The 13,438-nt window shown below is 35.0% G+C and overlaps 1 protein-coding gene and 1 pseudogene across 4 annotated transcripts in view; both read right to left on the bottom strand.

Annotated features, from left to right (window-relative positions):
- Positions 1-13,438, bottom strand: part of CUL2 (cullin 2) — a 102,495-nt gene that overhangs the window by 8,779 nt on the left and 80,278 nt on the right. For all 4 annotated transcript variants that reach the window (XM_026000835.2, XM_026000833.2, XM_026000832.2 and 1 more), the window contains 7 exons: positions 10,709-10,816; positions 9,627-9,686; positions 8,768-8,896; positions 8,574-8,660; positions 7,369-7,521; positions 7,020-7,097; positions 3,248-3,314 (listed from right to left, as the gene is read on the bottom strand). In XM_026000835.2, coding sequence (XP_025856620.1) covers positions 3,248-3,314; positions 7,020-7,097; positions 7,369-7,521; positions 8,574-8,660; positions 8,768-8,896; positions 9,627-9,686; positions 10,709-10,816 — 682 coding nt within the window. The remainder of the gene's footprint in view (positions 1-3,247; positions 3,315-7,019; positions 7,098-7,368; positions 7,522-8,573; positions 8,661-8,767; positions 8,897-9,626; positions 9,687-10,708; positions 10,817-13,438) is intronic.
- Positions 11,765-13,171, bottom strand: LOC112921563 (keratin, type I cytoskeletal 18 pseudogene; annotated as a pseudogene).

Genomic DNA, 13,438 nt, shown 5'->3' with positions numbered 1-13,438 from the left:
TTATTTATCTAGTTGTTCTCTCAGAATAATTCTATCCAATATCCTAGTTATAAACCCAAAGCAGGATGCCTGGGTGGCTCAGTGGTTGAGCGTCTGCCTTTGGCTCAGGGCGTGATCCTGGGTCCAGGGATCAAGTCCCACATCAGGTTCCCTGCGAGCAGCCTGCTTTTCTCTCTGCCTGTCTCTGCCTCTCTCTCATGAATCAATCAATTAATCAATCCAAAGGAATTTTCATAGATCTCTCATTCAGTATCTTTGTCGTATCTGATAGCGTAGTTGCTTACTTCTTAAAATTCTTACCTCTGTTGGTCATATACTCTCAATATTCTTCTTTGCCTATCTTGGCTAAGTCCTATTCACCCTTGAAAACCAAGTTTAGATGTTATTTACTCAGAAGCCTTCCTTCACCAGTGGCTGTTTGCTACCAGCAATTTATGGGAAACTAATACCCTAGGCTTGCCTCTCTATTATAACGTTCAAAACATTTACCATAATTATTTACTTGTCCCACTACATTTCTCAGGGCTGAGGCTCTGTATTTTATCTGTACTCAGAATACAGAGGTACTGGGAACAAAGAATATGATTCTCTGAATTGATAAATGAATTTTAGAAAGATAAAGAAATAGGCTCAGAGAAGTTAAGTAATTTGCTCAAGGTCCCTACATCTTCTAACATCCTCCAAATACCACCTGATACTCCATTTCTAACCATTTGTAAAGACTCTTGGATTACAATACAAAAAATACCTGGAAATGTGGAAATGGACTAGGAAAGAGTAATTTTGATTATATGTGTAAGTATGAATGACAGAAGTTCTCAAGAAACAGAACTCTGAGTGATCAGTCCAGAATCAGAGCCAACGTTTTATTTATTATTATTTTTTTTAATTTTTTTTAGAGCCAACGTTTTAAAGGTACCTTGGAACCTTATGACTAATGTGGTAATTCCAGAACAAGTGTCTTAAAGGTGGTTGGTGTTTGAGAACCTTTTGCTAATGAGTAAATGAATAAATGAGAAACAAAACCAAAATAAAACTTTACCCAATCGTTTCACTAATAGATCACAGGTATTTTTAGTGCTTTCAGTGACTCAAAACAAGAAATGAATTTACAAGGTTAACAACTCTTTTCCAGAAGAATAAACTATTTGGCTTTAAGATATAAAAACACCCCAAACAAAAGAGTTCCAAAAATATGGTTATTATGGACCAGCTTGGGAATTTAGCATAGATCCCTATTTAGGCATTATTGGTAAAACATTCCTGGTCAAACTCTAATGTCAAAAACTATGTATAAAAAAAAAAAAAAAAAAAAAAAAAAAAAAAAAAAACTATGTATATAGTTTCTTTATTTCTATATACAATTAGTTGCTGAATACCAAAAAGTGAGCCTCTCATTAAAATACTTTAGGATACAGGTTATTACTGAGGCAATGAGAAAAACAAAGAGTTTTAACTCCACCAAGATAGATATTCAGGGGAAGTAAAAATAAATTAAATTCAAGTACATTAAGATATACTAGAAATTTTTTTAGTTATCTAAAACACTGGTTGAATGGGACCCCTGGATGGCGCAGTTAGTTAAGCTTTGGACTCTTGGTTTTGGCTCAGATAGTGACCTCAGGGTCGTGAGACTGAGATCTGTGTCGGGTTCCTCACTTAGCAATGAGTCTGCTTGAGAGTCTCTTTCCCCTTCCCTCTGTCCCTCATACTCGTGCATGCGCTCTCTCTTTCTTTCTTTCTTTCTTGAATGAATGAATGAATGTGTGTGTACACACACACACACACACACACACACACACACTGGTTGAACAATGCAGCTTTTTTTTTTTCTTCTTAAAACGGATTATATGGGCATCTGGGTGGTTCAGAGGTTGAGTGTCTGTCTTTGGCTCAAGTCAGGATCCCGGGGTCCTGGGATCCAGTCCCACACTGGGCTACCTACAAGGAGCCTGCTTCTCCTCTGCCTATGTCTCTGCCTCTGTCTGTGTCTCTTATGAATAAATAAATAATATCTTTTAAAAACCCCATTATATTTACTAAATGATAGAAAGAATTCATAATAGATGTAAAATTAAAGGTCAAATACAAACTGACCACTTATGAAGAATATTGTACCTCACATGATGAGATGAGCAATGGGTGTTATAATACATGTTGGCAAATTGAATTTAAATTAAAAAAAATTTTTTTTAATTAAAAAAAAAGAAATCAGGAAAAAAATATTGTACCTCTTTAATTCACAAACTGCTAAAAAAATGTAAATGCCCAACTTATTTAATAAAGATAAACTTGTGTAAGTATGTATTATCATGTATTAATTATGTACTAGTATGTATTCCTAACATACAACATAAATTGGTGAAATAAATGGCACTTATAAGAAACTCAGCTGAAACTTTTCGTAACAAAATTTCTCTTATGTGAGTAAACAGAATTTCCTAATATAGGTTAAGGCACCTGACTGATCAAATTTTCTTATGCCAGTTCTAGAGATATATACCTTTTCCTTCTTATACAATGGGAAAGTTGATTCAATGCTTTCAAAGCACAGCTTTAACAAAAGTAGAGAGAATTCTGAGTGTTTGCTTTGCCTAACATCTTCAGGCAACTCAGAGCCAGAGCAACACAGTCTATCATCATTCAAGTATTAATCCTACTGTCAAATAAGTGGACCCCACTGTTCCAGAAAGAAGCAAAGGAACAGATTCTAAATAAACTTTTCTAAAATTAGAACCTACTGGAAATTAATTGTAATTCTGGGAAAAGCATTTACTACTGAAGTTCACTATAGCACAACAAATAAAAATCAAATGGTTAGATCTCTTTATGATGCTATAATGTTTAAAGAAATTTCTGAAGACTTCTGACATATTTAGAGAAACCAGTTTTTTTGGGAGTATCTAACTTGTCAGGTTTCAGTTTCTAGATATAATTTCTAATGTCTAGATAAAGTGGTGTGTTACAGAAATGTAATAAAACATTATAAAATTCAGAAATTTTCTTCATAAGCAGTATTTAAGCAGCATAATTTTATAAAGCACTATTAAAAAAGTGCTGCACTTGAACTTCATTAATAGTTGCTTTAATGATAACCAGGAGGGTAGACAGAGGAAAAGAGGTTAAAAGCCATCATTAGGAAAAAAAGAAACTATTATAAGGCTATAAGAAATCTTTTCCTAAATTATTTACATACCTTTTTATCAGGTAAATTTCACTACACTAGATATAATTAAATGCATTTTACCTGTACAGAGATAATGTAACCATGTAAGTTTCCTTCCACTGAAATGCTGACTGTAAAATAATTCAAACTGTAAAAAAAGAAAAAAAAATGATTTTCAGCTATTATAACATAACTTATAACAAAGTTTCAATAAAACAATCAGCAATATTTGACCTGCCAGCCAAGAGAATCAGTGAATTCTTTCAGCAGTTCATTCCAAGTCTGCCTAATCCTAGGAAGCTGAAACTTGTTGAGCATGCTTTCCCTCCAATGGTGCAGATCCACCAACCCCCTGGCATGATAAATAGGAAAGGACTGGCACCTGAAATACTTAAGATTTTCTACCTGGTTCTAATGCAGACAAAGAGAAAGTCAAAATCATGTCATAAAAGGATCCCAGAAGTGGGCTTTGACTAATACCCTCCAAGGGTGTCAATAAAATTCAGTTAAAACTATATAATTCCTAATTTAATTATGAAACATCTATAATAAATTTGCAGACAAAAGCAAAATAAAACATTCTGAAATTGAGAAAACCAAACTTTAAAATGCTCTTTATAAATTATTTAAGTGCAAAACTAGCTCCAGGATGTATATTCCAAGCTCTGAAGACAATGTTTTGCCTCTATACTTCTAGTTACTAGTACTACCAGTAAAGTTTTATTGATAATGATATAGATATGCCAGCAGAAAACATTCCTTTATCCTTAAATTTAAAATCTGATTATAAAGATTTTCACATCTATAACTAGTAAAGAACAAAAAGACTGAGTATCAAATGGAAACATTATTAATTCATCTGGTATTCAAAGACCAAGGCTATAAAACCTTAATTATATCATTAATTATGTGACCAAAGTTTATTAGTAAAAAAGATATTTTGCCTACACTTATTTTAAGATAAATAATAGTCAGGATAGGACAGCATCCTTTAAATACCATTTGAAGGTATTAATTAGAACTCAAAGGGCCTTAAAAATGAACAATTCATATTCACTTCTAATAGAGAGCTGCATTAATACACATTACTTTATATTTCTCCAGTATTATTCCGATTTGTAGGCCAAGCACAAAAGAAATACAACAATGAAGATTTATTGGTCTAATATGCAAAATAAATTACTTTTTTTTGTTTTTTAATACATTATTTTAATTAAAGCTTAATTTCCATAGTTTTAAGATCCATGAATAATTTTTTATAAAAATTATGAATGAAATAATTTTTATAAAACAGCTATATTTAAGGGATCCCTGGGTGGCGCAGCGGTTTGGCGCCTGCCTTTAGCCCAGGGCGCGATCCTGGAGACCCCGGATCGAATCCCACATCAGGCTCCCGGTGCATGGAGCCTGCTTCTTCCTCCACCTGTGTCTCTGCCTCTCTCTCTCTCTCTCTCTGTGACTATCATAAATAAATAAAAATTAAAAAAAAACAGCTATATTTAAGATTAAGATATAAAATATATATATGATCACTAAGGTGAGATGAGTTAATTTACATGTAAAAATGTACACTGTTAAGTACATATGGATTTCGAGTCCTATGTAACTGAATACTTGGATTTACTAGGAAAAAAAAAAAAAAAATCAAAGAACAAACTCCCTCTACTGGTAATTAGAGAAAACCCAAATGGAGAGGACAATATTCTTGGAATCATAATTTTATAGTCAGAAAAGAACCCACTTTTTATCTGTAAATGAGGAAACTGAAACCTGATGAAAGTTATACATTAATAAAAGTTGAAGGGTTAAAAAAACTACTACTGGAAAATAATTATTTCAAGGGGAGAGAACATAAAGTTAGAAGGAAACTATTTCTGGCAGCCCCTATTCTTTGCCTCAATGCAATTCAAAAACTCAGACTCTTAAGAAGTTTTAATATTGTTAAAGGTGAGGGATCAGTTTTCCTCCTCTTGCCTGATCACAAATACATCAAAATGCCTTAGCTAGTTATGCCATCTCCTACCTCTAGCTTTCATCTATCCTTTCTGCAAAATCCATAATACCCTGCCCACCTAAACGAATGCTTTCCTTCATATAGTTTTAAGATGGTTGTGCTATTATGCTTTTCTCAAGAAGATTCAAGTTAGACTCCTAGTCTGAAGGTCTCTGTTATGCTTGGTATCTTGAAATCTACCTGGTTGTTTATACTACTCTACTTTGCTATTATCACTACTACTATAAGCTATTACTTCTTCTATATCAGCTACCATTTATTGAGTACTTACTATATGCCAGGCTATATTACATTTCATTTTATTTTCTTATCAACACTCTGAGTAGTCCTATTATCAGTTAAAATATCAGAAGGTTATTTGCCCAAAGTCAAAGATCATAGTAGATGGCAGAATGGGCATATGAAACCAGAAATTACAATTCCAGAGCCTATACTGTTATTTTCTTTTTAATCCTTATTTTGAAAAAAACAAAAAACATTTACTTTTAAGGACTTGAATTTAAAAAAATAAAAAATAAAAAAATAATAAAAAAGGATTCAAATTACCCATTGCAAACATCTCTAGGGAACAGTGTAATGAAATACCATTTTCATTTTAAACTTCAAAATGTATGCATAACTCACTGGTTCACAACCTCAAACTGTTGCTCAAATTTGATAATGAAGATTTCTCTAGAAAAAAATGCTACCCAAACTTCCATCCAGTCAAGAAGAAACCTCTTTTGATGAGTTAGTAAATAAAAAAGGGTCAGTTTCAAGAGAAATGAAAACATGTCCACTCAAAAACTTATACATGAATGTTCATAGCAGCATTATTCATATACCAAAAAGGTAGAAACACACCCACATGCCTATCAACTGATAAAAGGACAAATAAAATGTAGTACATCCATACAATGGATTATTTGGCAATAAAAAGGAATTAACTACTGATACACGCTACAACATAGGATGAACTCTGACATTATGCTAAGTGAATGAAGTCAGTCACAAATGATATGACTCTGTGTGAGATGTCCAGATTAGGCAAATCAATAGAGAAAGCAGATTGGCTAGGGCTGGGAAAAGTGGGGGAGAGAGTTATATGCTTACGTAAAAGAGACCCTACAGAGCTCCCTAACCCCTTCTAACAGATGAGGACACGAGAAGTCTGAGACCTAAAGAGGGCCCTCATCTGACTATGCTGGCACCTTGATCTCAGGCTTCTAGCTTCCAGAATTGTGAGAAATAAATCTGTTATTTATAAGCAACACAGTCTATGGTATTTTGTTAGGGCAACCTGAACAAGCTAGGACATATGGTATATTAATTATATTTCAATAAAGTTGTAAAGATATACAGTCTCTTTAAAAGCTTTTTGGTAAGCATTGTAAGGTTTATATTTAGTCACACTTTAAAGCATTTTTTTCTGTATTATTTCACATTCCATATACTTACCTAAATTTCAGCCCAGAAACAAAAATAACTATTACAGGGGATAAACTATTACAGAGAAGGTACAAAAACGGCTCCAAATTCAAATGAAAAATTAGAAAATGACTCCTTTTAAGTACTGGGTTCTAAACTTCTAAAATCAAAGTTTCTGTAATTTAAAACTGCTTAAGAGCAGATAACAAATTTAATAAAAGAGACACACTTTGACAAAGAAATGAATGACGTCCTTAGCATTTTAGTTTTGTATTTGGAACTACAATAATTTATATTCTTCCTATCAGGCAGACTAACTATAATTTGTGAATATACTTTTATATCACATGAGCCCTTAAAACTTTGGGAAAATATTTAAAGTAATATAACATGAAGACAATTATTGGTCTAACATATTTCCTGCAAACTTACCATCTGTACACTTTTCTCCAATTCCTGGGGAATTGCAAATGTGGATGAAGGAGCCTGAGTAAGAGGCCATGCACCAGCCTAGAAGAAAGTTAAAAGAGATAAATATCTAACTTAAAAGTAAATATTTGTAAAATGATTTAAGCAATTAAAGCACCTTTTTTTTCACCTTCCTTAAAATCAACATTTCTATCATGACACATTTCATCCCAAATCAATATAACAACATAACTTTAGAAGCTACCATCCACTGAATGAAAGAAATGTAATCGGCATCCATTCATTCATTAATCCTTTGCATCAGAGTATTTAAAATGGTTAGCAAATGCCTTCAATGAACACATACTCATACCTGTAGAACATATATTTGAAAACTAATTCCCAAATCTATTACTGTGTCTTGGTTTTTGATAAAATTGTTGAACTTATTGTTGAGATCAGCACTGACACTCATATCTGTATACATCCGATGCAGCTTGCTGGTAAACTCGTAACCACAGGCTTGCTGTGAAAAAAAAAAAAGTTTTTAAAAATATATGATTTAAAAAGAAAAAATAAAAAACCATATTCATTATTAAGACTGTGTTGCTACTGACAAGTCTCTATGGTCAACGGTCCTATTTATATATTTATACCAAAGGCCTATATTTTTCATAATCCAAAGCAGCTATTCAAAACAAAATACTTCAATAAAACATTTTTATCGATGTAGAATACACAGATTTATGAAAAATAAATTTCCCTTTAAAACAAAAACTTTTGTATAAATCCATGTGTCTTATTTCAACACTACAAAATGCTTCATTACTGTATGTAAGATACCTTATAAGGTTTACATATAGTATCAAACACACATGAAAGATGACTGGGCATATTTGAGCCAGTAGTCAATTTAAAAAGGAGGGTACTTAGGCATATTTTTAATAGCATCCCCTGAATAATGAAGAAATCTACTTCCTTGAAATTATTCAAAAAAAAAAAAAAAAAAAAAAAAGGAAAGAAATTATTCAAAACTCTGTTCTCACCATGACAGAAAATCTGGATCTAATCTTGGGATGTAAAATGCTTTGTGTTAACATTATTTTTAAAAATCAAAAGTTATTTATTGATTGATATATGTAAAAAGGATCACATAGTATATTCAATGTTTAGCATGCAGGAATTATCAACTACTAAGTAACCCAGGATAAATATGAATCAGTTACTACTTATCTCACTGGTGTATACACTAAAATGATGTAAAAATGAACTGAAATTCAACTGCACTCCAAAACTTGTACTTAAAAGAATAATTTAGGTGTATTCATTTACAAGTAATACAATTTTTTTTGTAAAGTTAACACTGTTTATATCTTGTGGGTGATTCTAAATCAATACGCAGAGAGTCTGTGCTTTCAATATAGTATTTGCACATACCACATGAATATGTATTTTATATTTTAACCAGTTACCTATTGATGAAATATTTATTTCATTACCACATATAATGCTGCTATGAGTATCTTCCTGTGCTAGTGGGATAATTTTAGGACATTATCAGATAAAGGCTTAAATTACCTTTAATTTATTGATCATAGCTTCTTCAGAATCCATAGACATAGATAACCCGTGAATTAAACGTTTTGCCAGCATTCTTGCATAGAACTATATTAAAAAAATTTTTTAAAGATTATTTCCTTTCTGATGATTTGAAGTTCAAAACTAAATCAAAGCTGACTAAAACACAAATAAAACTTCTGTTAACAACTTACCTTTTGAAAAACATCTTTATCATCGATATACTTGAAAACGGTAATGAAGCTCGTGAGTTTGTCCTCTACTTCATTCTCAGTCATCCCCTTCGCTGACTTCTTTAATAAGTTGTCACAGTACTTAGCAAGCTCAAGTAGAAATTGACAGTAAATCTTAGAAAGGGTCTTTCTGTACATACCATGCCTCAAAGGAGGCAAAGTGGCAACAATACAAAATAAGATCAATGGACAGGGTCTTTGCCATACTAAAGTGTATGTTTTAAAAATTATGAACATGCACCAAAAAGCTTAAAATATGTCATAAGGTAAATATTAAAAAAAAAAACTAGAAATAAGTAAAACTATCTAATCAACATGTAGAGACCAATAAAGCATTGATTTAAGTAACATAAGTTTCAAAAGAACACCTAGATGAGTTTTGAGAGGCTCTGGTATTTTTGACATTAAGAAAATACTTTTTAAAAATCTTGCAACAACCTTGTAAACAAGTTTCCTTTAACGGCTATCAAAAATTTACCAGCCAATTTCCTTTAGATTTTAGATAAAATAAAATCCCTAGGAGAAGTAATGCAAATTGTTTCAAAGTGCATGTACTTTAAAGAGCAAAGGTTGTAAAATGGAGTTATTTTCCCTGCCAGGTATCCCTTTAAAAAAGGCTTTCGTATATGGCTGTCTGCATTCCTTAAATAAATGCCAAATCATACACAATAGACATCCTTGCTTTTATTTTTAATAATTTAACTTCATCTATTTTTCTGAAAGATACTACAAAACCAAATTAATTTGACACTCTCCTCAGTTTTCTTTTTCTAATACTGATTTTCCATAAGATTAATTTTTAAGCAACCATCAAACTTACCAGTTCAGGTGCTTTGCAAACCGACTTGGGTTCTCTGTAATTTACAACTGATGTAAGGGCCTAAGTAAGAAAACAGATCAGTAATTAGACCCCAGTAATAGGGTAAAAGTGCAGCTGATTCAATATAGTATGCTATAATCTGTTTATCCGAAAATTACTACCTCACACAAAACACAGCATTCCTGTTTTCATATTTAATGCAGGATAAATTTCTCACTGCATCCCTCATGAGAATTACATAAAAATTATAAATACTGTTCCCACTGAAAGATATTCTCTATAATTCATTACTAGTATTTGAACATGGATAAGACTACACTTTTAAAAATCTTACAATGGGGCAGCCATTGTGGCCCAGCGGTTTAGCGCCGCCTTCAGCCCAGGGCATGATCCTGGAGACCTGGGATCAAGTCCCACATCAGGCTCCCTGCATGGAGCCTGCTTCTCCCTCTGTCTGTGTTTCTGCCTCTCTCTCTCTGTCTCTCATGAATAAATAAAATCTTTAAAAAATAAAAATAAATAAAAATAAATAAAATAAAAATCTTCTAATGACCATGTAAACAAATTTTCTTTAAAGTGTACCAAAATCCAAAAGTTTATAAAACCTTTTTATTTTTCTTTCAAATATTATTCAGTATAGTAGCCTAAGTACTATATTTATTTATTTTTTTTTTTTATTATTTTTTTTTCTAAGTACTATATTTAAAGAAAAAATCAGCACTAAAGAATATTAAAACTATACATGCATTTTAAAAAAATATTTTATTTTTTCCATGCCAGGACCCCAGCATCACACCCTGAGCCAAAGACAGAGACACTCAACCACTGAGCCACCCAGGCGTCCCTATACATGCATTTTTAGAAGACATTAGCTTATTAGCCATTTTCCCTATGTAGCATACACATGGGGAATTCAATCCCCATATAATTCAAGCAATCCATTTAACCAGTTATTAATCGAAAAGTTCTCTATTTTGACTTTGTCTAAATTAGAAATCATATACACAATTAGAAGCCCTAATTTTGAAACTGCCTAAAGAATAGTGATTAAAGAGAATTATATATACATATAAAAAAGTTACCTTGTCCAACGCACTCATAAAGTGCTGATCACCATTTAAAACAGTGTTGATAAGTTGAACAAATTTTCCATGTACTTCCAAAACTGACTCCACAAATAGTGTTGGCATCTAAAAGTATGAAATAGAAAGTACAAATCACATTTTAAGAAGTTTAAGGATAAAATTAGGCTTATTAAAGAATTAATTATGCATAACATTTTCCCTAAGCAGATTAAAGTTATACACACACACACACCCTCAAGATGGCCTTAAAAATCTAAAAGTTTAAGATTGAAATTAGCTTGTCAATACCAGAAATGCAGGATTGGAGTACTTCTGCCAGAAGGATCCACTAAAAACACTTTCTCTCTGTTGAAATGCCATTATATTCAGAGTAACAAGATACAGCCTCTGAACTACCAGGCCTATTCTTTCATAGATGATTACATAAACAAAAACTGCCTCCAAAGCTACTGAAGGCTGAGAGAGAAAGAAGAGTTAAAAAGCCAGAATCTGTGAAAAGAGAGATCTCTGAATTAAGCAGTACAATTCCCCATATATCAGAGGGAAAAAAAAGTATCTAGAAGTGCAAAAGTGAGCTTTTGAACTTAATGGAGGGAATTATGCCAACTAAAATTATTTGGGTCTACTACAAACATATTCTCTTATACTCCATCCCCCTCCCCACTCTATCCTTGACAAGTCTATGCCTCTTTGCCAGGTATCATTCAACACCCTGAACCTAAAAAACTAATAATATAAACTAGTGGTTTTACTTATGCATTATTGTGTCAGAAAATAAAATCACTGAAATGATCAGCAGTTAATAAATGCTCCTGAACAATGGTGTTCGTACAGAAATTACTGCAAATGAAGAGCCAAAGCTCTACTTCAGGAAGAGTAGTAACATTTCACATCATGTCTATCTTATTCGTTAAACCATCCCTAGTAATAACAGAGGTGATCCAACCTGATTTGATGACAGTAACACATTTTGAGAGGAAAGACACCTTGCTGTATATATAGTCATTTGATTGCCAGGGAACTCTTCAGAAAGACAAGTATTATGGATATGAGGATCACTGCTGGGTATTTTGGGTGGCAAGCATATATGTAGGTAAGATTTTTTTTTTTAACTTCTGAACCTTTTATTGGCCTCCTACTCAAAGGGTACCCCGTTTCGCTGCCTCAATGCCTCAGAATTTTGGTGTCGTTGGTCTCAGACACCACCTTGCCGTCCACGATCTTGTGGGTGGTGCTCTTCTGGATGGTCTGCAAGGAGTTGCTGCTGTCCAGGGCGTCAGTAAGACTGAAGTCCTCCCCGTTTTCCAACAGGCGACGGTAGGTGGCAATCTCAGCCTCCAGCTTGATCTTGACATTCAGCAGGGCCTCATACTCCTGGGCCTGGCGCTGCCTCTCTGCCCGGGTCTGGGACAGCCCTGACTCCAAGTGCAGCAGGACCCCGTTGAGCTGCTCCATCTGCATCGCGTAGCGGGTCTTGACCTCCCTCACGCTGTTCTCCAAGCTGGCATTTCAGGTTTCTCATGGAGTCTAGGTTGATCTCCAAGGACTGGGCAGTACATCTCAGCTCCGTGAGGGTCATCTCAGCTTCTCCAATCTCAGTGGTCTGTGTGGTGACCACTGTGGTGTTCTCCTCGATCTGCTGAGACCAGTACTTGTCCAGCTCCTCCCGGTTCTTCTGAGCCAGCTCGTCATACTGGGCCCGGATATCTGCCGTGATCTTGCTGAGATCCTGAGATTTGGGGCATCCAACTTCACCGTCAACCCAGAGTTGGTGATTTGGTTTTGTAGACCCTTTACTTCCTCCTCATGGTTCTTCTTCATGAAGAGCAGCTCCTCCTTGAGAGCCTCAATCTCTGTCTTTAGCTGCAGCCAAGTGACATTGGTGTCATCAATGACCTTGCGGAGCCCATGGATGTCACTCTCCACAGACTGGTGCATGGCCAGCTCTGTCTCATACTTGACGCGGAAGTCGTCAGCAGCAAGCCGGGCATTGTCAATCTGCAGAACGATGCGGGCATTGTCCACAGCACTTGCAAAGATCTGAGCCCTCAGGTCCTCGATGGTCTTGAAGTAACGCCCCCAGTCTCTGACCTGGGGGCCCTTCTTCTCCAGGTGTTCCCGGATTTTCATCTCCAGTCTCTGATTATCAGCCTTCAGGCTCCTCACCCTCTCCAGGTAGGAGGCCAGGTGGTCATTCTGGTCTTGTATGGTCTCCTTCTCGCCCTGGATGCCCCCTATGCCCGCCAGACCCCCGGCCAACCCCACGGCCCAGCCCCCAGACTCCTAGCCACCCCGGAAGCTGGTGGAGTGGGATACGGAGATCCGGCAGCCTGAACCCCACACGCCTGCATAGACGCTGGCCGCGCTGCTGCTGATGGGCCGGACCCGGTGGCTGGACGACTGCATGGAGCCCAGGAACCGGTAGTTGGAAGAGAAGGTGGAGCGGGTGGTGAAGCTCATGCTGCTTGGAGAGCCAGAGGGCAACTCGGGAGGCCAGGGCTCAGGCTCGGGCCAGGGCTAGGGAAGACTCTTTTAATTTAAATTTGCTTCCTGCACTACCAAATTCAGAGCATATATAAAGAAAATAAATTGTAAGTTGTCTATTATTACCACTGATTAACACTATGACCATCACAACTATTAATGCCAATTACATTTAGAAATAGCAAACGTATTTTTCTGAGAGAAGTTAAACAACTGCTAAATGAACATATCAATATGACTAAG

Source organism: Vulpes vulpes, chromosome 2 (genome assembly GCF_048418805.1).
Source record: "Vulpes vulpes isolate BD-2025 chromosome 2, VulVul3, whole genome shotgun sequence".
Classification (NCBI taxonomy): Eukaryota; Metazoa; Chordata; class Mammalia; order Carnivora; family Canidae; genus Vulpes; species Vulpes vulpes.
This window is presented reverse-complemented; position numbering and strand designations above follow the sequence as displayed.